At 41.6% G+C, this 27,692-nt stretch overlaps 1 protein-coding gene across 2 annotated transcripts in view; it reads left to right on the plus strand.

The window, feature by feature from the left end:
- GTF2IRD1 (GTF2I repeat domain containing 1) overlaps nt 1-27,692 on the plus strand; it is a 201,802-nt gene that overhangs the window by 168,026 nt on the left and 6,084 nt on the right. For both annotated transcript variants that reach the window (XM_069757450.1, XM_069757451.1), the window contains exons 18-25: nt 730-788; nt 3,592-3,657; nt 5,691-5,774; nt 6,169-6,352; nt 9,486-9,514; nt 10,105-10,182; nt 10,310-10,502; nt 11,436-11,476. In XM_069757450.1, the coding sequence (XP_069613551.1) occupies nt 730-788; nt 3,592-3,657; nt 5,691-5,774; nt 6,169-6,352; nt 9,486-9,514; nt 10,105-10,182; nt 10,310-10,502; nt 11,436-11,476 (734 nt within the window). The remainder of the gene's footprint in view (nt 1-729; nt 789-3,591; nt 3,658-5,690; nt 5,775-6,168; nt 6,353-9,485; nt 9,515-10,104; nt 10,183-10,309; nt 10,503-11,435; nt 11,477-27,692) is intronic.

Consider the following 27,692-nt stretch of genomic DNA (forward strand, 5'->3'; position numbering starts at 1 on the left):
AGGGCCGCGCTTAGTAACCCGATGTTTACCCTGGTTACCAGCGTAAAAGTAAAAAAAACAAACACTACATACTTACCTACCGCTGTCTGTCCATGGCGCTCAGCTTCTCTGCACTCCTCCTGCACTGACTGTGAGCACAGCGGCAGCCAGTGCAGGAGGAGTGCAGAGAAGCAGAGCGCCGGGGACAGACAGCGGTAGGTAAGTATGTAGTGTTTGTTTTTTTTACTTTTACGCTGGTAACCAGGGTAAACATCGGGTTACTAAGCGCGGCCCTGCGCTTAGTAACCCGATGTTTACCCTGGTTACCAGTGAAGACATCGCTGGATCGGTGTCACACACGCCGATCCAGCGATGTCTGCAGGGAGTCCAGCGACGAAATAAAGTTCTGGACTTTCCTCAGCGACCAACGATCTCCCAGCAGGGGCCTGATCGTTGGTCGCTGTCACACAGAACGATTTCCTTAACGATATCGTTGCTACGTCACAAAAAGCAACGATATCGTTAACGATATCGTTATGTGTGAAGGTACCTTAATGGAGAGACAATTTTTATCTTTTGACACAGTTAATAGGATTATCTGCGGTCCAACGTCACACAACTGATAATACCAAATCTATTTTGCGGTTTTGATAAATTCAGTTCTGCTACATCTGTTTACCTTTGCAACTTACTTGTATAACTACAACCTTTAAACTTAAAACTATCCAATATCACCTTTTTATTTTGTAGGCCAGAATTGATTTCAGAAGGGATTAAGAAGACTATGGATGACACTACTGGTCCTATAAGTACGGCTAATGACATAGCATTGATACTTATTGTTTTAAAAATAGATTTTCTTTTACGTACTTATTGCTTCTGCTAAGTTATTAGGTTAATGTACAAAATGTATTCAAGAAAAAAGGTGTAATTTTAATAGCCTCTGGTTTGTGTAATCCAGTTATTGGCGTGGCGGGGTGGCTCAAAGAATTGATCAATTGTTTGCTAAATGTCTAATTTTGAAATACAGTTAGAAATCAATATGTGCATGTGCACTTTATGTATTGCGTTCTGACCATAAGCAGCGCTGGCTTCTCCCCTCTTTTATTTTGATTCCAGTTATTATGTAGAAAATACCTTTCTAAATGTATTATCCTATAACAAGAAACTCGGCCTGTCTACATGACACTTCCAAAAAGCCATAGAAATCCAAAGAATTTTTTGAAAGGGAAGCAACAGTCATGAATAAATTCCAAAAAACTTTATTTTAAATAATTCTTTTAAAAGGTAACAAATCTCTTTCCTTATTAGTTACAAATGGAGATACACATGCAAATAAACCGCAAATGCAGGTACAGTATCACATACCACTTACATGTCCCTAAATTTCTCGTGTATATAGGGGAATAAATGAGGCCATTGCACAGAACAAAAGTCACTTTATATTTAATATAAGGTATATAGGACTGATCCAAAGGTAGAGACAAAAAGTGCTAAGTGCTATATCTCTGCAAGGTGCATATTAGTCCGTATCCATCATAAGATAAGTCCTAGAGAGGCCCTGTTAGGAAGTCCTGAGCAACAACCACATTAAAGATAATACTGGTCATACCATGCTACTGCATACAAGGTTCACCACTGAACCATGCCCCATGTCAGATACATAGTCATAAAGAAATGGAGGTAATACATAACCTGCACGTGCTGTTCTGAGCCCCAACGCGCGTTTCGCGTTAGCTTCGTCCGGACACGGACTAATATGCACCTTGCAGAGATATAGCACGTAGCACTTTTTGTCTCTACCTTTGGATCAGTCCTATATACCTTATACTAAATATAAAGTGACTTTTGTTCTGTGCAATGGCCTCATTTATTCCCCTATATACACGAGAAATTTAGGGACATGTAAGTGGTATGTGATACTGTACCTGCATTTGCGGTTTATTTGCATGTGTATCTCCATTTGTAACTAATAAGGAAAGAGATTTGTTACCTTTTAAAATAATTATTTAAAATAAAGTTATTTTTAAATGTATACCTAGTCAGAAATTGTGAATTTGTTTGATGCCATATTGGTTGACCTGGCTTTGCCATCCTCAATGTATCCTTCACACATCTGTATAAAACATGTACGTGAAAAAACAGTACCAGTGTCATCATTGTGTCCGTTTTTACCATCATTGTGTCCGGTTTTACCATCAGTGAGTCATCAGTGTGTCCGTTTTTACCATCAGTGCGTCATCAGTGTGTCCGTTTTTACCATCAGTGTGTGATCAGTGTGTCCATTTTTACCATCAGTGTGTCCGTTTTTACCATCATTGTGTCATCAGTGTGTTTGTTTTTACCATCAGTGTGTACGTTTTTACCATCATTGTGTCATCAGTGTGTTTGTTTTTACCATCAGTGTGTCCGTTTTTACCATCAGTGTGTCCGTTTTTACCATCAGTGCGTCATCAGTGTGTCCGTTTTTACCATCAGTGAGTTTGTTTTTACCATCAGTGTGTCCGTTTTTACCATCAGTATGTCCATTTTTACCATCAATATGTCCGTTTTTACCGTCAGTGTGTGATCAGTGTGTCCGTTTTTACCATCAGTGTGTTCAATTTTACCATCAGTGTGTCATCAGTGTCTGTTTTTACCATCAGTGTGTCCGTTTTTACCATCAGTGCTTCATCAGTGTGTCCGTTTTTACCATCAGTGTGTGATCAGTGTGTCCGTTTTTACCATCATTGTGTCCGTTTTTACCATCAGTGTGTGATCAGTGTGTCCGTTTTTACCATCATTGTGTCCATTTTTACCATCAGTATGTCCGTTTTTACAGTCAGTGTGTCTGTTTTTACTATCAGTGTGTCATCAGTGTGTCCGTTTTTACCATCACTGTGTCCGTTTTTGCCATCAGTGTATCATCTGTGTGTCCGTTTTTACCATTAATGTGTCATCAGTTTTTTTTCCAGTATGGATAAAGAGACACATACATTACAAATAGTGATAAGTGAACGTGCTGAGGTAACATCTGATCTGAGCATGCTCGGGTATGATCTAAGCATCTGGGCGTGCTTGTGTATTATGTTAAGAGTCTCTGTGGCTGCATGATTGGTGGCTGTTAGACAGCCTCATCACATGTGCCTATTGCCCGTTTGGAAATTCCCATGTGCTGAGGCTGTCTAACAGCCACCAATCATGCAGCCGCAGTGACCGGAACATAATATACGATCACGCCCAGATGCTTAGATAACACCCGAGCATGCTCAGATAAGATGTTATCCGAGCACGTTCGCTCATCACTAATTACAAAGCTTCTCCAACACTTTGCAATGTTACATACAGACAGGACATCCGTGTGCGGTACGTGTTTTTCAAGGACCCATAGACTTATATTGGCCCTTGCCCTTGCCATCTGTGCTACCAGAAAAAATGGACATGTCTCCGCGTGTTTTGCAGACACACAGTCCTTGTAAAAACACAGACATGTGCACAGCACCATAGATTATCATGGGTATGTGAGGGATCTGTGAAAACAATGGATACCACACGTACTGGGAACACGGATGTGTGAGGGAGGCCATATGCAATTTGACATTTTTGTGGTAAATTTCGTATAATCATTTTCAGGAGTCGGTGAGAAAGAGTGTCATGATTCCACGTTGGATGACAACTCCCAAACAACTAGTTTTCAAGGTAAATGTTGTTGTTTTTTCAATGAACACATGACATTAAGAACCGTGCAAGTCTTTTTTTCCCGTTACTGTAGATTTTCAAATATATTCTCATTGTCAGAGAGTGACAATAACATTTTCAGCCATAGGAATTCTTATTGATTCATCTTTCACTTTGATTGATTTCATCTTTCAATGTATAAGAGTCCTTAAAGTGATATTCTCACCCGAGACGATTATGGGATAGCAGCGTATATATCCCATAATTGACTAATGAATGTGGGCCCTGCCATGGGGACCCATACCAAACTTGAGATCAGGGGAATCTTCTAATTTATTTTGCTCCCTTACGTAGCACCATTAGTTCCACAGCGCTTTACAGACATTATCGGCCCTGCCCCCATTGGGGCTCACAATCTATGTTCCCTATCAGTATGTGTTAAATATGCTTATTTCGCACATTTGTTTAATCAGGACTCTTTACCAGATGCGATACTCTTAAAGAAAAATGTTATGATAATTCCATAAAAAGTAGTGAAGTAGTTAAAGAGATTGTCCATTTGAGACTCTGAATGCTAAATGGTGTCTCTTTGTCATGGAGTAGAAGTCATCATGGCTACCAGCTGTTCATTCCTTCTGTGAGTAGTCTGAAGTCCGTGGAGAGTGAAGAAGCAGGCAGGAGGTGACAGCCCCCACGTGACAGCCCCACCCACCTCCTAAGGCTACGTTCACATTAGCGTTGCGCCGCCGTTGCGTCGGCGACGCAGCGGCGACGCAGCGGCGACGCGCCCCTATGTTTAACATAGGGGACGCGTGCGTTGTTTTGGTGGCGTTTTTCGCCACGTGCGTCGTTTTCGACGCTAGCGTCGGACGCAAGAAAACGCTACATGTAGCATTTTCTGTGCGTCCGATTTTCGTCAAAAACGACGCACGCGTCGCAAAACGCGCGTTTGCGCGCGTTTTTACGTGCGTCGCGCGTTGCGTCGCCGACGCAGGGCGGCGCAACGCTAGTGTGAACCTAGCCTAAGAGACGTGATTATATATGTCCCATAGAACACGTGTTCTCTCAATATGGTGTTAACTATTACTCTGAGCTAAGTATACAGAAATAGCTTTTGTAATGTCGGCAAAAGGCAATGTGCTCAGTACAGAATTGAGAATAAGAATAATTCAATTAATAATTAATATTTAACAGTATGTCTTTGGAGTGAGAGAACATACAAATTCTCCACCGATGTGACCGATGTTCCTGTTGGAGGGATTTGAACCCAGGACCCAAGAGTTGCAAGCAACAGTGCTAACCACTGAGCCACAGAATCTTGTCCTGTAACCCCTGTCCTGTCAGTGGAGAGGAACTCTCAATAGAAGCCAATGGAGAAAAAAGCACATGTGCAGCCATCTCTCCAATGACAGGGGTGGGTGGACCAGGCTTTATAAATGGAGGGTCTTCTCATTTATGTCATAGCCTCTAAGATGAGAATACCCCTTGAGGCTTTAAGTGAAGAAAAAACATATAAAATCTATTAGTTACTGGGCAACGTCCATTTTTTTAATTATTTTCACCTTTTTTACTTTTAATATTGGTATATTTTAATTGTGGACATTCACTATAACATATTAAATTCTCAGCAATTTACTATACAATACAAGTGATTGGGGTCTTCAAAATCCCAGTGACACGTTGCGGAAAAATATGCTCCCAAAAATGAAAGCATGGTGTGGTGTCAGATCTGCAGCATGCTCGTTATTATGCAGATTTTTCTTGCAGGTTTCACCCTATTCAGCGCTTAGTTAATGGAGTAGCGTGAAGTCTGCAATGAAATCCAGAATTCTCTTGGATTTGGAATCAAATCTACAGTGGAAATGTTCCACAACGTGTGAACACTGAACATACCGTAGCTTAAAGCAGTAAAACAATATTTTTTAGGATTCTTCAAGTCATGAAGCACATGTGATTTCTTAACACTTCTTGTAATAGTAGGGTCACTGAAAATCATTTTTATCTTAAAATTAATTTGAGTCACAACTATCAATATAATGTATTCATTCTTCTAGAAAACTATGAGGCCAGACTTTCCAGAATAGACATCGCCAATACTCTACGAGAACATGTTCAAAACCTATTTAATAAAAAATATGGTAAGTTCATGTTGATTCTGTATTGTGCTACAGACACATAAGAAAGCGGAGTAAGAGCAATAGATTAGAAGTCTACCTGTAAACACTTTTACTTTTTAGTTTTACCTTTAAGTTTTACTTTTCTTTTTTGGTAAAGTTTTAAAAACAAATGATGCAGATCTACGTTTTCTTACTTGCATCAAACTTTTGAATTGGGATCTATTACTTGGTCATCAAAATTTGCAATAATTAGGACTATAAAGGATTGTGTTACTGACTGTATGAAAATCAAATGGTCCAAACATGTTATTGTTCTTATAATTCTGAACGAGAAAACCAAAATGTAGTTATACGTTTACTGCAAGAACCCGCCATTTCACATGTATAAAGTAAAAATGTCTGTGATTTACTCTAGGTGAAGCCCTCGGAATCAAGTACCCAGTTCAAGTACCTTATAAACGTATTATCAGTAACCCTGGCTCTGTTATAATAGAAGGAATGCCTCCAGGGATTCCTTTCCGAAAACCTTGTACCTTTGGATCACAGAATCTAGAACGGATATTAGCAGTGGCAGATAAGATCAGGTTCACGGTTACAAGGTATGAGCATGACTCTACGATCACTCATTGCTTTCCAAACCAGAAAACAAGATCTTCATATTCTTATTTAAAGACTTATTAGTTGCTATTCAATCAGGTAGATATGAGTACTTTAGAAGGGACACTTATTTTTAATGTTTGTTATATACAGTGGGGCAAAAAAGTATTTAGTCAGTCAGCAATAGTGAAAGTTCCACCACTTAAAAAGATGAGAGGCGTCTGTAATTTACATCATAGGTAGACCTCAACTATGGGAGACAAACTGAGAAAAAAAAATCCAGAAAATCATATTGTCTGTTTTTTTAACAATTTATTTGCATATTATGGTGGAAAATAAGTATTTGGTCAGAAACAAAATTTCATCTCAATACTTTGTAATATATCCTTTGTTGGCAATGACAGAGGTCAAACGTTTTCTGTAAGTCTTCACAAGGTTGCCACACACTGTTGTTGGTATGTTGGCCCATTCCTCCATGCAGATCTCCTCTAGAGCAGTGATGTTTTTGGCTTTTCGCTTGGCAACACGGACTTTCAACTCCCTCCAAAGGTTTTCTATAGGGTTGAGATCTGGAGACTGGCTAGGCCACTCCAGGACCTTGAAATGCTTCTTACAAAGCCACTCCTTCGTTGCCCTGGCGGTGTGCTTTGGATCATTGTCATGTTGAAAGACCCAGCCACGTTTCATCTTCAATGCCCTTGCTGATGGAAGGAGGTTTGCACTCAAAATCTCACGATACATGGCCCCATTCATTCTTTCATGTACCCGGATCAGTCGTCCTGGCCCCTTTGCAGAGAAACAGCCCCAAAGTATGATGTTTCCACCACCATGCTTTACAGTAGGTATGGTGTTTGATGGATGCAACTCAGTATTTATTTTCCTCCAAACACAACAAGTTGTGTTTCTACCAAACAGTTCCAGTTTGGTTTGATCAGACCATAGGACATTCTCCCAAAACTCCTCTGGATCATCCAAATGCTCTCTAGCAAACTTCAGACGGGTCCGGACATGTACTGGCTTAAGCAGTGGGACACGTCTGGCACTGCAGGATCTGAGTCCATGGTGGCGTAGTGTGTTACTTATGGTAGGCCTTGTTACATTGGTCCCAGCTCTCTGCAGTTCATTCACTAGGTCCCCCCGCGTGGTTCTGGGATTTTTGCTCACCGTTCTTGTGATCATTCTGACCCCACGGGGTGGGATTTTGCGTGGAGCCCCAGATCGAGGGAGATTATCAGTGGTCTTGTATGTCTTCCATTTTCTAATTATTGCTCCCACTGTTGATTTCTTCACTCCAAGCTGGTTGGCTATTGCAGATTCAGTCTTCCCAGCCTGGTGCAGGGCTACAATTTTGTTTCTGGTGTCCTTTGACAGCTCTTTGGTCTTCACCATAGTGGAGTTTGGAGTCAGACTGTTTGAGGGTGTGCACAGGTGTCTTTTTATACTGATAACAAGTTTAAACAGGTGCCATTACTACAGGTAATGAGTGGAGGAAAGAGGAGACTCTTAAAGAAGAAGTTACAGGTCTGTGAGAGCCAGAAATCTTGATTGTTTGTTTCTGACCAAATACTTATTTTCCACCATAATATGCAAATAAATTGTTAAAAAAACAGACAATGTGATTTTCTGGATTTTTTTTTCTCAGTTTGTCTCCCATAGTTGAGGTCTATCTATGATGTAAATGACAGACGCCTCTCATCTTTTTAAGTGGTGGAACTTGCACTATTGCTGACTGACTAAATACTTTTTTGCCCCACTGTATGTGTTAGGCTGGTTTCACATTTTCGTTTTTTGCCGCAGTGTTTGTACCGCATATAAACGCATGCGTCGTGTTTTCCTATATTTAACAATAAAAACGCATGCGTTTTTTTTTTGTTCGTGTTTTGCAGCGTTTGACGACGCATGCGTCTTTTTTGCGCTTGCGGCTTGGCGCGGAAATGCAACATGTAGTAATTTCTAGAGGCGTCTATTTGCCGCCAGGAAACGCATGCGTTCGATTGCGCACGGTTTGCTTAAAAAAAGCATTGCTGTCTATGTAAACGCATGCGTTTTTAAGCACATGCGTTTGGTTGCGTTTTTGAACGCATGCGTTTCAATAGAGAAAAACAAGTCTAGACACTGATAAGCCACCCTCCACCATCAAGGTGATAAAGGGATCCAAACCCTAACCCTAACCCTAAGCCACCATCAAGGTGATAAAGGGATCCAAACCCTAACCCTAACCCTAAGCCACCATCAAGGTGATAAAGGGATCCAAACCCTAACCCTAGCCCTAACCCTAAGCCACCATCAAGGTGATAAAGGGATCCAAACCCTAAACCTAGCCCTAACCCTAACCCTAGCCCTAACCCTAACCCTAGCCCTAACCCTAACCCTAGCCCTAACCCTAATGGGAAAATGGAAATAAATACATTTTTTTAATTTTTTAAGTTTTCCCTAACTAAGGAGTTGATGAAGGGGGTTTGATTTCTATTTATAGGGGGTTTTCTAGTGGATTTTTATGATTGGCAGCTGTCACACACTGAAAGACGCTTTTTATTCCAAAAAATATTTTTTGCGTTACCACATTTTGAGAGCTACAATTTTTCCATATTTTGGTCCACAGAGTCATGTGAGGTCTTGTTTTTTGCGGGACGAGTTGACATTTTTATTGGTAACATTTTCGGGCATGTGACATTTTTGATTGCTTTTTATTCCGATTTTTGTGAAGCAGAATGAACAAAAACCAGCTATTCATGAATTTCTTTTGGGGGGCCATTTATACCGTTCCGCGTTTCGTCATAAGACACGCCCTTTGTAGTCCCATTGGCGGTGTCTGGATCTTGATTTTTGTCTTGTGAAATTTCTCATCATGCATACCAAAAGCGCAAACGCAGGAAAAAACGCATGTAAACGCGTACAAACGCGGCGTTTTTTTAACTGCATGCGCCAACGCATGCGTCTAAAAACCGCAGCGTTTGTACGCGTTTACATGCATTTTTTTCACCACTTGCGGATGCGTTTTAAACGCTGCGGATTTAAACGCAAATGTGAAACTAGCCTTATGTATTTTTTTATCAAGTAAACGTCACTTATGCACTAGTAAAATCCATGTTATACTAAAAACATTCAGATTAATATTTTGCATTTATGTTGTAGGCCCTTTCAGAGACTCATTCCGAGACCTGGTAAGATGCTGTTGGATGTTTTGCATTGCATTTAGATTACAATAATTGAATTCACTAGCTATATACTTTACTAAAGGGTTATTCCCAAAATAATAAATTATCCCCTAACTATATGATAGCAGATAACTAACTGATCACTGGATATGACTATTAATGCAGGGCTCTGAAATCCTGAGAACAGGGTTGCAGCGCCCTGCCTTGAATGGGGTGGAGGTGCGCATGCTCTACCCCCACGCTATTCATTTTCTATCGGACTGCCTGAAAGAGCAGAGTGCTTCACATGGCTTACTAGGTCAGTTCCATAGTCAGTGAATGGCGTGCAGAACAAGCAAGCTCATCTCCTCTCCATTCAAGATGAATTTCTGCAGTGACGTTCTTGGGGATCCAGAGCCCCTTTTTTCAAGATCGGTGTGTTTTACTCTTGTGGTTGTACCCCCAGTGATCAGTAAGTTACACATAGAGAATAACTTATGATTTTGGGAAAAACCCTTTAAGTCAACTTAATATTTGGAAAATGTAGGATCTATATGTCAATTTGTGTTATACTGCCATGCGTAGTCACCTCACTCCAGATGATATTATTCCTCCAGATGATGAAGATGCCAATAGATTGGGAGAAAAAGTAATTCTTCGGGAACAAGTAAAAGAGCTCTTTAATGAAAAATATGGTTAGTCTATATTTTTATGTCTCGACTTTATTTTTTAGAAAAAACTATTAGATTTAATCTAATTTATATACTGTTCTTTTCTGCTATTCATAGTGTCTTTTACAGGTATGACTTTTGCTTGTTGCAGGTGAAGCCCTAGGGTTGGGCCGTCCAGTACTGGTACCCTACAAATTAGTCAGAGATAATCCTGATTCTATAAAAGTCAGTGGTCTGCCAAATGACATACCATTCAGGAATCCAAATACTTATGACATAGCACGGCTGGAAAAAGTAATGAAAGCACGGGAAAGCATTCATATGGTGATAGTAAACCAACTGCAGTAAGTACTTTGTACTGGAGACAAGAGGACTAGCTTTTAGTTACATTTGTTTTATTAAACCTGGTGTAAAACACTTGCTTGCAATCGTCACAGCTTTAATATATTTACCATTATCATTGAGTATAGAGAACCTTACTGTATAGGCTAATGAGGTACAGTATATGTATGATAGTGGCAATAGTCTTGGTGGACGCCTACAGTATGCATTTTCAGACATACTGTTTATTGGCCAGACAGAGGCTAAGTTGGCACTCATTTAGCCTCCATGTGGTGAATAGAGACCTATGGAAACATTAAAAGGCTTTTCACCATTTTGATCTATCCTTCGAATACTGTAGATCATCAATATCAAACCAGCTGGACTACGACCCCCAGCCGAGACACCGATCAGCTATTTGCAGCATCGGCAGAGACCTGATGTAAACATTGAATGGATTGTAGCACTGCCCCCCGGTCACACTGTGTAGTCGCTGCTTCAGGGTACTACAGATCAGCTCTTAATATTTGAATATGAGCTTGCATGTAGTACCTGGCAGCCGCCACTAAAAAGTGGGAGGGTGCAATGGTGGTCCACTCCAATACCTGAGCTGAAAACAGCTGATCAGTGGGAGTGCCAGGTATCGGACCCCTGCCCACCTGATAATAGATCATCAGTATCAAAGTAGTGGAAAGGACCCTTTTATAGTATACCCGGCACCGGCATATCCATTTGGCTAAGTGTGACGCTCTTCGAGTAAATTAATATAAATACAAATAAAAAGTGTAAGGGAACATGATAACATGCCATCCTAAGAGACAACATGACTGTAGTAGGTAGTCACTGCCTGCCACAATGATGTTTGCTTCACATTGACCTTTCATACATAGAAAGACGGCTAGGGTTTTTGTAAAGTAATGGGAAAGTAATCTATAAATTTCTATTTATTTTTACAGACCATTTTCAGAAATATGTATCGAGCCACCATCACATTTACGTAAGTGTACAAATATGTTTTAGGGTTATACGTCAGACATTCTTTGCTCTTATTTATCTGATGCTTTGTAAAGTAAGACCTGCTGTTTATAAAAGGAGAAGAGCCCTAAAAGTTAGGGTTAAATATTAAAAAGCAGACTTGTGGAGTAGAGAGTGAAAGCCCCAGAAGGGCTGGTATAATATATGAAATGTGTGTTTCCGGTCTAAAGACGGAAATAAGACTTAAATAGCACTTATTGGCAGATATGATATAAAGCCTATATTCACCTACTGTGTACTTATTTAACAGTAATGCGCATGTCATCATTTCCACCCTATAGAAGGTGCAAATTAAATTTCATTGGGAAAAACAAGATAATCTTGTAGTTATGATACCTTTTAGGCTGTGTGCACACGTTGCTGATTTTTCGTGGTTTTTCGCTATAAAACCGCAAAAAAACAGCATACATTATGCATCCCATCATTTAGAATGAATTCCGCAATTTTTGTGCACATGATGCGTTTTTTCCGCGAAAAAAAAAACGCATCGCGGTAAAAAACGTAGCATGTTCATTTATTTTGCAGATTTTTCGCGGATTTCCCACTATATAATGCATTGGGAAATGTCCGGAAAAATCCACAAAAAAAAGCCGCACCAAAAACGCAGTAAAAAACGCGCAAAAAACGCATGCAGATTTCTTGCAGAAAATTTCAGGTTTTTCTCAGGAAATTTCTGCAAGAAATCCCGAACGTGTGCACATAGCCTAAATGGTTAACATAAATAAATTGATACTACAAAGCAAGTTTTCGAAACTGCTTAGATCTCTTCCCTAGGCATGGTATAACAAAGTAAAAACATAAAAAAAAAACACATTAGGCTGGAGTTTGAGTTGGTATACATGCAACATATAAACGCATGTTCATATTGGCCATCAAACAGACAAAACCTACAAGAAACAAAAAAGCATAAATCCTGCTGTGACTAAATAAGTAAAAAGCAAAAGTGCATTCAAAGGGACTCTGTCACCTGAATTTGGAGGGAACAATCATCAGCCATAGGGGTGGGGTTTTCGGGTGTTTGATTCACCCTTTCATTACCCGCCGGCTGCATGCTGGCTGCAATATTGGATTGAAGTTCATTCTCTGTCCTCAAGATTGCCTTGTGCAGGCATGTACTACGGAGGACAGAGAATGAACTTCAATCCAATATTGCAGCCAGCATGCAGCCGGCGGGTAAGGAAAGGGTGAATCATACACACAAAAACCCCGCCCCTATGGCTGAAAATTGTTCCCTCCAAATTCAGGTGACAGAGTCCCTTTAAATAAATCGGGGTTCTTAGTAATACTGTTTTTGATCAAAAATAGCATAAAAGCCATCCCACCACTGCAAGGTGATCCTATTTGGGATGGTCCTACACTGTCTAATATTAAAATCTTACCATGTTTCAGAAGTGACCTGTGTGAATAAGGGCAGACAAAGGACTGGGTCCCGAACTCTAGACACCTCAGCTTTTGGAATCTTTTTAACCCCTTAACGACCACCGATATGTCTTTTCACGGCGGTAGTTAAGGGTTCTTAAACCACAGCGCCGCTAATTAACAGCACTGTGGAAAAAGTGTATAGCGCCCCCCAGAGTCAGATTTTCTCCAGGGTCTCGGCTGCCGGGTGTAGCCGAAACCCCAGAGAATATGATTCGGGTCGGTTTTTACCAACCCCGGGGTTGCAATCGCCGTTATTAACTGTATAACAGCGACTGCAAAAAAAAAAGTCCGATTTGCCATTTAATTTCTCTCTTCTCAGATGTGATAGTGTTGAGGGAGGATCTAAATTGATCCTTCACGGTTGACTCAGTGATTTCCAAATTAATCTACAGGCCGTTGCCAGCAACTGAAACTGACCAGACGGGGACTCATGTCTCTGTATGGGGGATCGAGCAGATCTCTGGGCCCCCGTTTATTGTGTTGCAGTTTTATCATATAAGCAAATTCTACTTCAACCAATCAGCATAAGAACACGCTCACAGTTCTTAACCTATAAGAATGCAGGAAAAACTTAACCCATAAAGATACAGGAAAAAACGGAAACTACAGATATGGTCGTGTCTTTTTGGCATAAAAAAACATATTAACAGATGCCTCAGTCTTGTATAACGATACACCCCCGAGTCTCTTATCTGGCTCGGCTCGAGTTAGGGTACCGTCACACAGTGGCACTTTGATCGCTAGGACGGCACGATCCGTGACGTTCCAGCGATATCGTTACGATCTCGCTGTGTCTGACACGCTACTGCAATCAGGGACCCCGCTGAGAATCGTACGTCGTAGCAGATCGTCTGAAACTTTATTTCGTCGCTGGATCTCCCGCTGACATCGCTGAATCGGCGAGTGTGACGCCGATTCAGCGATGTCTTCACTGGTAACCAGGGTAAACATCGGGTTACTAAGCGCAGGGCCGCGCTTAGTAACCCGATGTTTACCCTGGTTACCAGCCTAAAAAAAACAAACATTACATACTTACCTTCAGCTGTCTGTCCCTGGCGCTCTGCTTTTCTGCACTCCTCCTGCATCCTGTGTCAGCGCCGGCCAGCCAGAAAGCACAGCGGTGACGTCACCGCTCTGCTTTCCGGCTGACCGGCGCTGTGCTTTCCTCTGCACTGTCAGCGCCGGTCAGCCGGAAAGCAGAGCGGTGACGTCACCGCTCTGCTTTCTGGCTGGCCGGCGCTTGCACAGGATGCAGGAGGAGTGCAGAGAAGCAGAGCGACAGACACGGAATGTAAGTATGTAATGTTTGTTTTTTTTACGTTTACGCTGGTAACCAGGGTAAACATCGGGTTAATAAGCGCAGGGCCGCGCTTAGTAACCCGATGTTTACCCTGGTTACCAGGGGACTTCGGGATCGTTGGTCGCTGGAGAGCTGTCTGTGTGACCGCTCTCCAGCGACCACACAGCGACGCTGCAGCGATCGACATCGTTGTTGTATCGCTGTAGCGTCGTTTCAGTGTGACGGTACCCTTAGAACACTCAAGGTCTTTATACCAATTATGAACCATAGCCTAGTTGAATAACAGGCTTGTGAAAAACAAGATAAAATTACTTCATGGCAGCTGTAACCTTCTACCTAATTAAATAACAGAATTTATCTTTGACCAACCAGAAAATGGAGTCAAAGCACAAAATGGAGAATCTTTCATAATTTGTTCCTTCACATTCCCCCCTAGATAAATTTTGTTAATTAATGTCCAGCATCAGAGGTACTATCCCAAGCTATAAGCTCGAGGGGTACTGGTCTTCACATGACTGGTGCCATGTTACCAGCCATGGCTGTTGCGGCATACCCGTCCCCCCTGTATACTAGAATTTACGAATAACAATTATTGATTATGGTGGTGGGGATCTTTTGAAGATAGCCATACGCTTGGCTTCAACATCTTCATCAGGTAACTTTGTGAAATCGGTGTAGAGAAGAGCAGGGGTGGCAACGCTTTTGGTTTCATCATTAGTTGTCTTAGTGCAGGATTTCCTAATACATACAGAAATACACCAAAGAACAAGTTTTAGTATTAAATACATGACAAAGATAAAGGCAGCGATATGTAACAAACTTTGCAAGATTCCAGCTATCCAGCCCCCAAGTCCCTCAAACCAATTGGCTGGATTAAGAAAGGAGAAGGTGTCTGCCCACCAACTGTCCCTATTACGGTCTTTGTCTTTATCATATTGATCTCTGAATCTTTGAATATCCTCTAACTTTAACTTTAAAGTACTATTGGGATCTGTATAATAACAGAAAGCGGGTCCAATAATCTGACACATACCACCCTGTTCTGCTGTTAAGTAGTCCAGTACTACAGTATATTGATTAGTGACTATGATAAGTTGGTTTTGGACAGCGACCGTAGTATTAAGTATATCCAATACATCCCAAATTTGATCATCTAGATAGTTTGTAGCCCTAAGCAATTTATCCCACATTTGTGTAATCATAGGGTAAATGAAAATAGAACTGACAATTTTATTGGCTATACCCATCTGTACTACTAATCTTTCATGATATTGTACAAACTTATTATTCAAGGATGTTGGAGAATTTAGGCTGTCCCATGCGGTTACCAATATTATTAAATGGAAATACGAAAAACTAAAACATTATGTCCCCTTATTTGCTACTAGTCTGTTTGACCAGCTTGCAGTGCGATACGTGGATCCATGTCGGCCTTCCTTCCAGCTTTACTGACATAGGAGTAACGAGGAGGACTTGGTAGGGACCATCATACAAGGGTTCTAGTCCGTGTTTTCTGACATAGCTTTTCACGACCATAAAACCACCAGACTTCAAATTGTGACAAGTATCGGTTTCTGCTGAATCTGGAAGGGAAGAATAAACTAAAACATGGGTGTTAGCAACATTTTTACTAAGCTGAATAACATATTGAACAGCACGGTCAGTTTCTTCTGATAACTACTGAGGCTTGAAATTTGCAACTGAGGGCCTAGCACCAAACAATATTTCATTAGGGGACAGGCCATGGGTAGGAGCTCTGGCCATGGAGCCGTAGTCTCCTGCATCATTTTGGTCAATTGTCCCTTCAGTGTGCCGTTCAGCCTCTCAACTTTCCCACTGGATTGTGGATGGTACGGAGTATGGAGGGCTACAGTGGATCCAAGCATTGTCAGAACCTCCTGATACACGAGAAGAAAAGGCCGGGCCTTGGTCACTTTCAACAACTTCTGGAACACCATATCTGCATATAACTTCCATCACTAGTTTCTTTGCTGTGGTCTTTGCAGTCATGTTGGTAACGGGGAATGCTTACGGCCAATTGGAGAACATGTCGACAACCACCAGACAATATTCATACCTTCCAGACTCAGGCAACGTGATGTGGTCCACCTGGAGCCTTTGGAAAGGATAGTCGGGCTTAGCAAGATGCTTTGGGGGTACACGTTGAAGTTGACCAGGATTGCAGGTCTGACAGATATTACATGCACGGTTGAGTGCTGTCAGGACTGTAGAAATACCTGGAGCCCAGTAGAATTTTTGTACCAGGTCAAGGGCCTGTTTTTTTCCTTGATGTGTGGGCCCATGTGCCCACGTGGCAATAGCAGGGTACATCCGCTTAGGGAGACACACAAGTTGGTCCTTTTTCCAGAGACCATTGTCCATACATGCTCCATCAGCTTTCCACTGCTTCACTTCTTCCTTTGGAGACATTCTCTGCATCGTCATTAAGCGGTCTCACGGGGTCCGACAGAAAACTTCAGTCAGTTGTGGATCATCAGGTTCCTGTAGAGTCAGTGTTTCTTGTAACTGTTTACGCTGAGAGCATGTGGTCACCATAGTTGGTATGGTCAGTTCAATGGGTAGGAGATCAGCAGCTTTTGCTTGCATATCCGCAAAGGTGTTACCAACAGTCTGTGGACTGTTCCATAGTACCGTGCTCCTTAACTTTGATAATGGCCACCTGAGTAGGTAATTTGATTGAGTCCATGAGTAACATACATAGTAACATAGTAACATAGTTAGTAAGGCCGAAAAAAGACATTTGTCCATCCAGTTCAGCCTATATTTCCATCATAATAAATACCCAGATCTACGTCCTTCTACAGAACCTAATTGTATGATACAATATTGTTCTGCTCCAGGAAGACATCCAGGCCTCTCTTGAACCCCTCGACTGAGTTCGCCATCACCACCTCCTCAGGCAAGCAATTCTTGAGGGTTTTAACAGCTTCGGCATTCTTCACTGGAGTTCCGGCAGTAGTAATAAACCCTCGATTGGCCCATAGAGCCCCAAAATCATGAGCAATACCAAATGCACACTGTGAGTCTGTGTATATATTGGCCCACCTGTCTTTGGCCAGAACACATACAGTAGACAGAGCCTGAAGTTCTGCTTCTTGTGCTGACAGTGAGGGAGGGAGTGCAGCTCCGGGCAATACAGTGTCTTCCGTAGTAACAGTGTATCCGGTATGGAATCTGCCCAAATCATCAGCATATCTTGAACCGTCTTTCAGGGCATTGTAGAGAGGTTGCATTATTCGGGATGCATCCGGTATCCACTGACGACAATAGGTACATAGTCCAAGAAAACGCTGGAGTTCAGTCTCATCTTTTGGGAAAGGAAGGGAGCTGACGGCTATTTTTTGTTCTTCTGTGAGGTGTCTGGCACCCTGAAGGAGACAGTGACCCAAAAATATCACTTGACCAAGGCAGAACTGAAGTTTCGAGGCCGAAACCCGACAGTTCAGATCTGCCAGATACTTGAGGTGGCTAACAGTGGCAACAATGGCTTCCTGCTCTGTCCGTGCACACAACAAAAGATCAGCCACATACTGAAGCAGCGTGACATAGGGGTGATTTAACTGCCAGGGTAAAAGACATTGGCCCATATTTTTTGCAAACTGATTGGGACTGTTTTGGGCCCCTTATGGCATAACTGTCCACATCAATTGTCGTCCCTGATAAGTGAATGCAAACAGAAACTGGCAATCTGGGTGTAATGGAATGCTGAAGAAGGCATTGGCGAGGTCGATGACTGTGAACCAAGAAGCATCCTGAGGTATCTGGGACAAGAGAGTATGTGGATTAGGCACCGGAGTTTCCAGAACAGTAGCTGCATTAACTGCCCGTAGGTCTTGTACCAGCCGGTACACAGGGGGTTGGCCTGGTGGGGTCTTTTTCTTAACGGGAAACAAAGGCGTGTTACATGGGGAAACACGGTACCATTATCGAGTAACGTTTGTATTTGACCCTTGAGGCCCCACTCCTGATCATGTTTCAAAGGGTACTGATGGACTTTGGGAAAAGGGGCACCAGATTTGAGAAACACTTTTACTGATTCTACAGGCATTATTGGGGGTGGATCTGGGCCTATCAGGGCCATCATAACAGTGGAAAGGGCGTGTAAGATACACATCTCATTATGTTCATCTGCATAGGGGTTATATAACGTAAGTACCATCTGACCATCATCTTGGAATTATATTCTGGAGCGGAACGGTGATAATAAATCTGCCCCCAGTAAATTTACCGGACATGAGGGAGAGATTACGAACTGAGCAGTAACTTCAGGGAAAGGTCCCACAGGGATGGGTTTTGTGAGAGTATATTTATTGGGTCTGCCATCTACTCTAATTAAAACAAGCTCTTGATCTGAGAATTAACATGGCGAGGGCGATTCCCAGACATAGGGTTAAAAAGGGATATTGGAGTATGGGACTGGATTTGTGTAAGGCTGGAGCTGGAGTCTGGGCCACTGATAAGGAACCAGCTGCGTCCTTGTAACTGTGTGTGGGGGGGGGGGGGCTGAGATTGGAGCAGAAATCGCTGCGGCTACTGATTTAACCCTTGATTTCCCTGTTGATGCAGAGCGGGTAAAGTTCTGAATCCGAAAACTTTTTTTTTTTTTTTTTACTACTTTTAATGCATCATTCGGAGTGGAAGTCTCAATATCGGGTCTGACTGACATTATTGCCTCTTTCAATTCAGATTTAAGGCCGGACATCACAGCTACCACAAAAAGGTGTGAATGGGCTTTATTATACAGTGAAAACCCCAGATCTTTAAATACTACCATAAGACACCCATAGAACTTCTCAGCAGTCCAGGATATATTGGTGCCTTGGGGTTAAGGGGCATAGGGCTTACAGTCAGGAGAAGAGGCTTAATTTCCTGGGGAGGGACCATATTATCTAGCAGGGAGACCCCTGTCCCAAATTTTTAATTGTTTGCTTTCCCAACACATTGATCTCAGTCACTTTCTCAGTTCCCTCTTGCACCACAAATATCCAGTTTTTTGTCATAGTAATAGACAACTTTCCTTTTTCAACGTAACAAAAACAAATCAGAATTCACTTCCTCTGTTAATCCTTAATTTGCTATATATCAACCATTCAACTTGAAGCAGATGAATCTTTTACCAATCTTTCAATTACACTGATAACCAAACAATCTCTTACAAGTTTCCTTCTAAAACTATATTGTGAAAAAACTCCGGCACACTATTGGATACTCAGAAAGTCTCTTATTATTAATTTTATTTCAGAAATAACGGTGAATTTCCAACAAAGATATTTTCAAAATGGTAAATTTCCATATATCCTCATGCTTCAAAAAGGACGTGGGTTATATTTCCATACTTGCACAATGTGGAGCGCCGGATAAAGAAAACCCACTGTGGGAATAAGTATACATAAAAAGCGCTTAAGATAAAGGAATCATTACAATGGTTTCTTGAGGGTGTGCCAAGTGTTTGGGATATTATAACGCTATTCATGCATATCTTTCCATATATGTTACAGAAGGATTTTTTCTCTTGAAAAAGGCTTCACAGCCGAAACGTTGAGAGACTAAAAGGATTAAATATTGTGTCCATACAGAGTATAAGAGATGTATACAGTGGGGCAAAAAAGTATTTAGTCAGTCAGCAATAGTGCAAGTTCCACCACTTAAAAAGATGAGAGGCGTCTGTAATTTACAACATAGGTAGACCTCAACTATGGGAGACAAACTGAGAAAAAAAAATCCAGAAAATCACATTGTCTGTTTTTTTAACATTTTATTTGCATATTATGGTGGAAAATAAGTATTTGGTCAGAAACAAAATTTCATCTCAATACTTTGTAATATATCCTTTGTTGGCAATGACAGAGGTCAAACGTTTTCTGTAAGTCTTCACAAGGTTGCCACACACTGTTGTTGGTATGTTGGCCCATTCCTCCATGCAGATCTCCTCTAGAGCAGTGATGTTTTTGGCTTTTCGCTTGGCAACACGGACTTTCAACTCCCTCCAAAGGTTTTCTATAGGGTTGAGATCTGGAGACTGGCTAGGCCACTCCAGGACCTTGAAATGCTTCTTACGAAGCCACTCCTTCGTTGCCCTGGCGGTGTGCTTTGGATCATTGTCATGTTGAAAGACCCAGCCACGTTTCATCTTCAATGCCCTTGCTGATGGAAGGAGGTTTGCACTCAAAATCTCACGATACATGGCCCCATTCATTCTTTCATGTACCCGGATCAGTCGTCCTGGCCCCTTTGCAGAGAAACAGCCCCAAAGCATGATGTTTCCACCACCATGCTTTACAGTAGGTATGGTGTTTGATGGATGCAACTCAGTATTCTTTTTCCTCCAAACACGACAAGTTGTGTTTCTGCCAAACAGTTCCAGTTTGGTTTCATCAGACCATAGGACATTCTCCCAAAACTCCTCTGGATCATCCAAATGCTCTCTAGCAAACTTCAGACGGGCCCGGACATGTACTGGCTTAAGCAGTGGGACACGTCTGGCACTGCAGGATCTGAGTCCATGGTGGCGTAGTGTGTTACTTATGGTAGGCCTTGTTACATTGGTCCCAGCTCTCTGCAGTTCATTCACTAGGTCCCCCCGCGTGGTTCTGGGATTTTTGCTCACCGTTCTTGTGATCATTCTGACCCCACGGGGTGGGATTTTGCGTGGAGCCCCAGATCGAGGGAGATTATCAGTGGTCTTGTATGTCTTCCATTTTCTAATTATTGCTCCCACTGTTGATTTCTTCACTCCAAGCTGGTTGGCTATTGCAGATTCAGTCTTCCCAGCCTGGTGCAGGGCTATAATTTTGTTTCTGGTGTCCTTTGACAGCTCTTTGGTCTTCACCATAGTGGAGTTTGGAGTCAGACTGTTTGAGGGTGTGCACAGGTGTCTTTTTATACTGATAACAAGTTTAAACAGGTGCCATTACTACAGGTAATGAGTGGAGGAAAGAGGAGACTCTTAAAGAAGAAGTTACAGGTCTGTGAGAGCCAGAAATCTTGATTGTTTGTTTCTGACTAAATACTTATTTTCCACCATAATATGCAAATAAAATGTTAAAAAAACAGACAATGTGATTTTCTGGATTTTTTTTTCTCAGTTTGTCTCCCATAGTTGAGGTCTACCTATGATGTAAATTACAGATGCCTCTCATCTTTTTAAGTGGTGGAACTTGCACTATTGCTGACTGACTAAATACTTTTTTGCCCCACTGTATCTGATGATGGAAATATAACCCACGTCCTTTTTAAAGCATGAGGATATATGGAAATTTACCATTTTGAAAATATCTTTGTTGGAAATTCACCGTTATTTCTGAAATAAAATTAATAATAAGAGACTTTCTGAGTATCTAATAGTGTGCCGGAGTTTTTTCACAATATTGTTATTTAGTCCTGAGCACCTCTTAACAAACAGTGAGCACCTTTTCTACCGTTATTCTTCCTTCTAAAACTAGGCGCCATTTTTTACTTTAAACTTACAATATTTCTTTCTAATTCAATACAATATTGTTGTTTTAAACAAAACACAGATCTCCCAGCGCGTTCTACACCAAGGACATAAAATTCAGAGAGGACGCAGCTTCGTGCCCCCTCCATACCAGAGACACAGAGATAACAATTTACAGCATTCCTCAACACAGAAAGGGTATCTTAGAAATCTACACAGAAACAGAATACAGCAGTTCTCAGACTTAATTAATTTCCACAAAACCTTCATCACACAATTCACATGCCAGAACACCTTAGAAAAACCAATGATTGAGAATATTTTCCTCATCTTTGGGCTAACAATATCAGATTCATCACACAAATTCAAAGTCTTCTCTTACTTCCATGGAAACATGATTCTCCTTTAGAGCTAAATATCCTTACTTTGTCGTGCATAGTACTAGAGCGGCCGTATATAGTCTATTACACTGGGTCTACCTGTCCCCCGCTGGGACAACCCAAAAATGCGGTACTCAGTGAAAGGAGGAGGGCGTCTTAGACTTCCCTCCGGACACCTCTGGATATATATACTGTATACTTCTATATATTCCTGAGTTACGTTTCCTACCCAATCTTCGATCACCTCACCGCGCCTGATTCTAACAATGATCAGGAATTCAGGATATTTTGACTATAAAGAGAATTACAACACTGGTCAATCCGGGGTGTCCGTCCCTTATAAGGTACGGTTCGAGCACTGGGCTTCCAACGGAACTACACCTCTATATGATTCCACCCAAAAATCACCCCACCATTGGGGACAAACCTCAGATCCTCTTTGCAGCACAAACACAGGAAAACCACACCAAATGGTCAGTCTGGACAGTATAACTGCCAACTTACCGTGGTTGTTAGGGGGGATGATCAGTCCCAATTTTTCAGTGCCTGTGTCCGGTCCGAGGGTCCTTTGTCTTGTCCTCCGGGGGGCAGAGGCATTCCTGTTTGGGGCCCCACGTTGGGCACCAAGCTGTTGAGGGAGGATCTAAATTGATCCTTCACGGTTGACTCGGTGATTTCCAAATTAATCTACAGGGCGTTGCAGGCAACTGAAAATGACCAGACGGAGACTCATGTCTCTGTATGGGGGATCGAGCAAATCTCTGGGCTCCCGTTTATTGTGTTGCAGTTTTATCATATTAGCAAATTCTACTTCAACAATTCAGCATAAGAACACGCTCACAGTTCTTAACCTATAAGAATGCAGGAAAAACTTAACCCATAAAGATACAGGAAAAAACAGAAAATACAGATATGGTCGTGTCTTTTTGGCATAAAAAACATATTAACAGATGCCTCAGTCTTGTATAACGATACACCCCCGAGTCTCTTATCTGGCGCGGCTGAGTTGGAACACTCAAGGTCTTTATACCAATTATGAACCATAGCCTAGTTGAATAACAGGCTTGTGAAAAACAAGATAAAATTACTTCATGGCAGCTGTAACCTTCTACCTAATTAAATAACAGAATTTATCTTTGACCAACAAGAAAATGGAGTCAAAGCACAAAATGGAAAATGTAGCACAAAATGGAGAATCTTTCATAATTTGTTCCTTTACAATAGCACATCAGAGGAGATAAAAATAGGGTCCCCAATTCCCCCATTGTCCCTGCATGGCCCCCTGAAGTCCCCTGGCCCTCCGGCTTCTTCCAGGAGAAAATGGCGGGTGCATGCGCAGTGCGCCTGCCGAGATCTACCGGCTGGCACCTGGCAACAATAGGGAGATTTTTCATTTTGGTCACTGTGATTGACCCTATCACAGTGATCAAAATAAAAACAAATAGTAAAACAACCCTCCCTTTATCACCCCCTTAGTTAGGTAAAAATAATAAAATAAAAAAAATGTATTTATTTCCATTTTCCCATTAGGGTTAGAGTTAGGTTAAAGTGAGTTGGGCTAAATGGTTAGGGTTGGGGCTAAAGTTAGGGTTGGGATTAGGGTTAGGGTTGGGAATAGGGTTGGGATAAGGGTTAGTCTTATGATCTGGTGGCCTTGGAGCAGCATGAGACGTACTCTGGAGAAGGTGGTCCCTGTACTGACCGCAAACTCTGAACCTAACAGCGCAACTAAAAGTAGCCGTGGGGTGTACCTAACTCTCCCTAGACCCCTCGGCACAGCCTAAGATCTAACTACCCCTAAAGACAGAAACAGGAAACCTATCTTGCCTCAGAGAAAAACCCCAAAGGATAGATAGCCCCCCACAAATATTGACTGTGAGAGGAGAGGGAAATAACATACGCAGATATGAAATCAGATTTTAGCATAGGAGGCCTGTTGTGAATTCTGTTTTCGAACTCCCTCCTGTGGTCATGAATGGTACTTCGGCGAGTTCTGTCCATGGACTCCCTCTGGTGGCTGTGAGTGGAGCTGCTGCTTCTGAGGTTCCTTCCACAGGTGACATAGTTTATTCTTTGGCTGGCTGTTCTATTTAACTTCACTCAGATCGTTACTCCATGCCAGCTGTCAATGTTCTTGTACTGGTTCAGTTCGCTCTTGGATCTTTCTGGTGACCTGTCTACTCCAGCAGAAGCTAAGTCCCTGCTTGTTAATTATTTGTTCATTGTTTCCTTGTCCAGTTGGCTACCATGATTTTGTCTTGCTAGCTGGAAGCTCTGGGATGCAGAGTGGCACCTCCGCACCGTGAGTCGGTGCGGAGGTCTTTTTGCACACTCTGTGTAGTTTTTTGTGCTGACCGCAAAGTTACCTTTCTTATCCTCAGTCTGTTTAGTAAGTCTGGCCTCCCTTTGCTGAAACCTGTTTCATTTCTGTGTTTATGACTTTCATCTTAACTCACAGTCAATATATGTGGGGGGCTGCCTTTTCCTTTGGGGAATTTCTCTGAGGCAAGGTAGGCTTTATTTTCTATCTTTTGGGCTAGTTAGCTCTTAGGCTGTGAAGAGGCGTCTAGGTCGTGTTAGGTACGCTCCACGGCTATTTCTAGTTGTGTGATAGGATTAGGGGTTGCGGTCAGCAGAGTTCCCACTTCCCAGAGCTTGTCCTGTTTGAGTTTAACCATCAGGTCGTTCCGGGTGCTCCTAACCACCAGGTCCATAACAGAGGCCATACTAGCTAAAAAGAAAGAATAGAACAGAGTACTATGCGGTCAGTATAAAAACACTAGAAAATATCCACCGCAGAAAATACGGATCACCACATCTGACTAAAGACATGGGGGTATATCTGCATCTCCAGAGAAATAGCTAGGCTGCAAAAAATCCTTCACAGACCAAGCTGGACAAGACAAAAACATGAAAATGCACAGAACTATAAGGTCCACTGCAGGTGGACAGCAAAAACAAAGCCAGGACTTATCTTTGTAGAAAAACACAGCAAACTGGAGCGACCAGCAGGGAAGTGAATCCTTCAAGAACAATGGACAACTGGCACTGACTAAAGGATCCAGCAAAGCTATATACCCCAGTCAGTTTTGCAATTAGTAGACACCTGTCCACTCCTGCAGTCCAGGCACAACTGCATTACCCTCTACAACCACCGGAGGGAGCCCAAAAGCTGAATTCACAACAGGTTAGGTTGAGGTTAGGGAAAGAGTTGGGATTAGGGTTAAGGTTGGGATTAGGGTTAGGGTTGGGATTAGGGTTAGGGATGTGTTGTGGTTAGGGTTGGGATTAGGGTTAGGGGTTTGTTGGGGTTAGGGTTGTGATTAGGGTTATGGTTAGGGTTGGGATTAGGGAAAGGGAGGTGTTGGGGTTAGGGCTGTTTTTAGGTTTATGGGTTGGGTTGGGATTAGTTTTAGGGGTGTGTTGGGGTTAGTGTTGTGATTAGGGTTATGGTTAGGGTTGGGATTAGGTTTAGGCTTGGAGTTAGAATTGGGGGGTTTCCACATGGCGCCACCATTGATTTAAACCAATTTTGCGTTCAAAAAGTCAAATGGTGCTCCCTCCCTTTTGAGCTTTGCCAAACAATGGTTTACCCCCACATATGGGGCATCAGCGTACTCAGGAGAAATTGGACACCAACTTTTAGGGTCCAATCTGTCCTGTTACCCTTGGGAAAATAAAAAATTGTGGGCTAAAAAAATAATTTTTCTGGAAAAAAAAAGATTTTTTTTATTTTCACGGCTCTGTGTTATAAACTTCTGTGAAGGACTTGGGGGTTAAAGGTGCTCACCACACATCTAGATAAGTTACTTAAGGGGTGTAGTTTCCAAAATGGTATCACTTGTGAGGGGTTTCCACTCTTTAGGCACATCAGGGGCTCTCCAAACGTGACATGGCATCCGATCTCAATTCCAGCCAATTCTGCATTGAAAAAGTCAAACAGCGCTTCTTCCCTTCCAAGCTCTGTCGTGCGCTCAAACAGTGGTTTACCCCCACATATGGGGTATCGGCATTTTCAGGAGAAACTGGACAGCAAATTTTGTGGTTCATTTTCTCTTTTTCCACTTGTGAAAACAAAAAAAATTAGTTCTAAAGTAAAATGTTTGTAAAAAAAAAGTGAAATGTTAATTTTTTTTCCTTCCACATTGCTTCAGTTCCTGTGAAGCACTTAAAGGGTTAATAAACTTCTTGAATGTGGTTTTGAGCTCCTTGAGGGGTGCAGTTTTTAGAATGGTGTCACTTTTGGGTATTTTCTGTCATGTACACCTCTCAAAGTGACTTTAAATGTGAGACGGTCCTTAAAAAATGGTTTTATAAAATTTTGCTATAAAAATGAGAAATCGCTGGTAATCTTTTAACCCTTATAACTTCCTAACAAAAAAAAAATGTTTCCAAAATTGTGCTGATGTAAAGTAGACAAGTGGGAAATGTTATTTATTAGGTATTTTGTGTGACATACAGTACAGAGCAAAAGTTTGGACACACCTTCTCATTTAAAGATTTTTCTGTATTTTCATGACTATGAAAATTGTACATTCACACTGGAGGCAACAAAACTATGAATTAACACATGTGGAATTATATACTTAACAAAAAAGTGTGAAACAACTGAAAATATGTCTTGTATTCTAGGTTCTTCAACGTAGCCACCTTTTGCATTGATGACTGCTTGCTTTGACTGCTTGATGACTGCATGTTTGTCTCACTGAAATGTTTCAGATAACCAAAACAAATTTAAATATTAACCCCTTAAGAACCAGGGGTATTTCTGCTTTTGCATTTCCATTTTTTGCTCCCCTTCTTCCTACAGCCATAACCTTTTTATTTTTTGGTCAATATGGCCTTGAGAGGGTTTGTTTTTTGTGGCACGAGTTGCACTTTTGAATGGCACCATTGATTTTACCATATCGTGTACTGCAAAACTGGAAAAAAATTCCAAATGCGGTGAAATTGCAAAAAAGTGCAATTCCACAATTGTTTTTTGGATTTTTTTTAACCATGTTCATTAAATGCTAAAATTGACCTGCCATTATGATTGTCTAGGTCATTATGAGTTCACAGTCACAAAACATGTCTAGGTTCTTTGTTGTTTACGTGATGAAAAAAAATTCCAAAGTTTAAAAAAAAAGTCACCATTCTTCGACACCTGTAGCGTCTCCATTTTTCGTGATCTGGGGTTGGGTGAGGGCTTATTTTTTGGGTGACGAGCTGATGTTTTTAATGATACCATATTGATGCATATAAGATCTTTTAATCGCCTGTTATTGCATTTTAACCCCTTCATGACCCCAACTTTTTTCGGTTTTTCGCTCCCCTTCTTCCCTGAGCCATAACTTTTTTTAGTTTTCCGTCAATATGGCTATGTGAGGGCCTACTTTTTGTGGGACAAGTTGTACTTTTGAAGGACATTATTGGTTTTAGCATGTCATCCTTTTTTTTATTGATAGATCGGGCGATTCTGAACGCGGCGATACCAAATATGTGTATGTTTGATTTTTTTTATTGTTTAATTTTGAATGGGGCGAAAGGGGGGTGATTTAAACTTTTATTTTTTTTTATTTTTTTCAGATTTTTTTAAAACCTTTTTTTTTGCTTTTGCCATGCTTCATTAGCCTCCATG

The sequence above is a fragment of the Ranitomeya imitator genome, chromosome 3 (genome assembly GCF_032444005.1).
Source record: "Ranitomeya imitator isolate aRanImi1 chromosome 3, aRanImi1.pri, whole genome shotgun sequence".
Taxonomy (NCBI): domain Eukaryota; kingdom Metazoa; phylum Chordata; class Amphibia; order Anura; family Dendrobatidae; genus Ranitomeya; species Ranitomeya imitator.